The following is a 3,267-nucleotide window of genomic DNA, read 5'->3' on the forward strand; positions in this document are numbered from 1 at the left end:
TTATCCAAATGACCCAGGTACACTGCTCTCCAGGTTGTCCATGCTTAGGTAGATAGATAGAGACAAGCATCCTTACCCCAACCAAAGTGACTGTTGGTACCAAGAAGCACCAATGCCTAAATAAACCAACCTAGGGAGATGGGTTGAGGTGGGGAGTCAGGGGAAAGACACACAGCCCGAAGTCTGAAAGAAGATCAGAAGGACCAGGATTTGTGGGAGGGGAACCAAGCAGCATATAGATTGACAACCCCACACTTTCCTTTAGCCCCACTTTCTGTGCATTCTCTCCTCCCTTCCTAACTCTACATTCATATAATGAAACCAAAGAGCCCATAGCTTCATCAGCCCCACTGCCTTCCAATCCTTACAGAAAATTGAGGATAAAGGGTCTGTGGAAATTTACAGAAAGCACATCTCACTCACTGGCTTCTTAATGGGCTACAGAAAAAAAAAAAAAAGTGCCTTTCTGGGAAGGAAGTAGCCTGAAACGACACTGAACTGATCCAATTTTAGGGAAATTTCTGGAGCTCCCAATTGGCACAAAGTTCCCACATCCATTACAGTCCCTGCCATTCTTTTCTCACTCTCTCTCTCTCTCTCTCTCTCTCTCTCTCTCTCTCTCTCTCTCTCTCCAGGATAAAGAGCTTGCAAACTCCTAGATTCTTAACCCTTAGGAGGCTTCAGAGGTAAGAGGTAAAAAGGGGACAAAAAGGGACTGAGGGATGGGAACAAGCTCTGAGAGAGAGGGGGTCCAAGCCAAAATGTAAGGGCTAAGAATAAAGATTGCAGAGAGGGGAAAACAGAGCACACCGAAGAGGTCAGGGAAAACCAAAAGGAGTCGAGAGAGAAAGGACTCACACATCCACATTTTAGGATCAGTAACACCATCCCCACTTTTACAACTGGAAAATCAGAGGTTGTGGGAGATGAAAAGGCTGGGCAAGGTCAGTCTCGCAGATACAATCTCCTTTCACTATAACCCAGACATCTGGGAAAGGAGTAACTGAGTCAGAGGGGCCAGCTAGAGATGCAGGGCAGAGAACAGAAAAAAGAGAGAAGATTCAGAAGGAAGAAGCGTCACTCTACCTGATTTTCAGAGAGCAAAGGCGGATGTCAGGGGACAGAGCAGAGGGCAGTTCTGGATCCCAAACCTAGTCAACCACCAGCGTCTCTTGGCTATAGGGAATCGATTTCTCCTGCAGCTGCTCCCCACCCTTCCCCGTGTTGGGGCTGGGTCCCTGGCTGTGCCCGGAGGAGTAACTGGCCGACTTCTCCCCACTGCTGCTATGGGAGGCGCCCCCACACCTGCTGTGGCCCCAGCAGAGCATGGAGGTGCAGGCATTGCGGAAGCGGGGATCGAAGAAGGCGTAGAGAAAAGGGTTGAGGCAGCTGTTGACGTAGCTGATGCAGGTGCAGTAGGGGAAAACGTTCATGAGGAAGAGGTCGAAGTCGCAAGGCCAGTGCAGCAGGCTACCCAGCATGTAGAGCGTCTTCACCAGGTGATAGGGCATCCAGCACAAGGCAAAGGTGACCACCAGCACCACGATGATGCTGAGCAGCCGGCGTCGCTTCCTCAGGCCCTCGATGCGCTCCTTGCGGAAGTGGCTGGCAATGGTTTTAGCGATGAAAAAGTAGCAGGTCAGCATGATGGTGAAGGGCACCACAAAGCCCACGGCAGTGGACGAGACCCCCAGACCCACCTCCCAGGCCCACTCTGAGCTCGAGGTGGCCACCAGGGAGTAGTCCATGTAGCACTGTACTTTGGTGTTGTTATCAAGGTTGTCGGTAGAGCGGAAGACCATGACCGGCATGGCCAGGAGAGCAGCCAGCACCCACAAGACAGCCGTGGCCACAACCCCGCTGACCCGCAGCCTCAGTCGCGCATTGGCCACGGGCCTTACGATGGCCAGGTAGCGGTCGAAGCTGAGGCCGGTGAGGCAGAAGACACTGGCGTACATGTTGACAAAAATAAGATAGCTGCTGAGCTTGCAGGCGAAAGTGCCAAAGGGCCAGTCGTACTCCCGGTAGGTGTAGGTGGCCCACAGCGGCAAGGTCACCACGAAGGTCAGGTCCGCCACTGCCAGGCTGGCAATAAAGATGTCAGCTGAGCGCCTCTTCTCCCTGCTGCTCCGAAATACAGTCCAGAGGACCAAGCCATTACCAGTGGTGCCCAAGAGGAAGACCAGCATGTAAATGGCAGGGATGAGGGCTCCAGAGGACTTCCAATCTGAGTACTCACACTCGGACTGGTTGTCAGCTCCATAATAGCTGTCAAAGTCACCAGCACTGTCTTCCATGCTGGAAAGTGGAGAGAAGGCTGCCAGGGGTCCCACAGGCTACCAGCTTGGAGACTGTGTCACCCAAGCTCCTACCTGGACCCTCAGAGAGGTGGCAAGAGCTGAAGGTGCCTTTGAGTGGACACAGCCCTTCCCTGAGCTGGGAGAAGCTCCCTCTCAGATCGTGGGGGTCAGAGGATGCCTCTCATAAGAGGCTTTCCTCTGCCTTTTCCTACCTCCAGTCCAGCCAAGACACTTCCTTGCACCTCCTGAATGTCTGTCTCCTCTTGGCTCGCCACTCCCCTCTCCCACCTCCAGACCAATCCCTCACTTGGGAATCTTAAGATCGCTAAGTTACAGCCCACTTGGTTGTTGTTGTTTTTTCCTTCTTGTCACTGGGCAAAGTGGACCAAATTGAACCCTGCTGTATGGGGCAGATTATCTGGGGGTTGCAGACTGTTGCTCTCCTCCAGGCCCCACCTCCTCCTTTTGACTGCCACCCACCCTCACCCCAGCCTCTGTCCCAGCCCCCCTCCCAGGAATTTCCTCTGGTCACCATCTCCTGCCTACTCTTGGAGCACCCCCTCCTCAGTTCTTTCCACCCTCCTATTCTCACTCACTCCCACCCCCTCTATCGGGCAAATTATGCAGATTGAAATCCAGTCTGAGCTGAAGGGGGTGGGGAGGGGGCAGTGAGGGTCTGAGATTTCACTGCCTGGTTCCAGAACCTGACAAGCCCTCCAGTTCCTTCCTATCATTCCAGCGCCTGCTTCCCTCACACCATCCCTTTGTCCCTCGGCCCTGAACCTCTCTCCAGAGACTTTGAGGTTTGCAAATGCAAATTCATAAACTGTTGGCAGATTGCATAGAAGGTTTTAAAGGCTCCAGAACAGACTCACAGGGTAAAAAAGAAGTCTCAGATAAAATGACTCTTCATTGAGTCATTAAATCTATGGGGAAACTGTAGGATAAGCACTGGACTGCTAACTGC

At 52.7% G+C, this 3,267-nt stretch overlaps 1 protein-coding gene across 1 annotated transcript; it reads right to left on the minus strand.

The window, feature by feature from the left end:
- Window positions 1-1,092: 1,092 nt before the first annotated feature.
- APLNR (apelin receptor) lies at window positions 1,093-2,297 on the minus strand. The gene has a single exon (XM_006875743.1). It carries the CDS (start codon window positions 2,295-2,297, stop codon window positions 1,152-1,154), a length of 1,146 nt encoding a protein of 381 aa, XP_006875805.1. The 3' UTR covers window positions 1,093-1,151.
- Between the last annotated feature and the right edge of the window lie 970 nt (window positions 2,298-3,267).

The sequence above is a fragment of the Chrysochloris asiatica genome, unplaced genomic scaffold (genome assembly GCF_000296735.1).
Source record: "Chrysochloris asiatica unplaced genomic scaffold, ChrAsi1.0 scaffold00339, whole genome shotgun sequence".
NCBI classification, from domain to species: Eukaryota; Metazoa; Chordata; class Mammalia; order Afrosoricida; family Chrysochloridae; genus Chrysochloris; species Chrysochloris asiatica.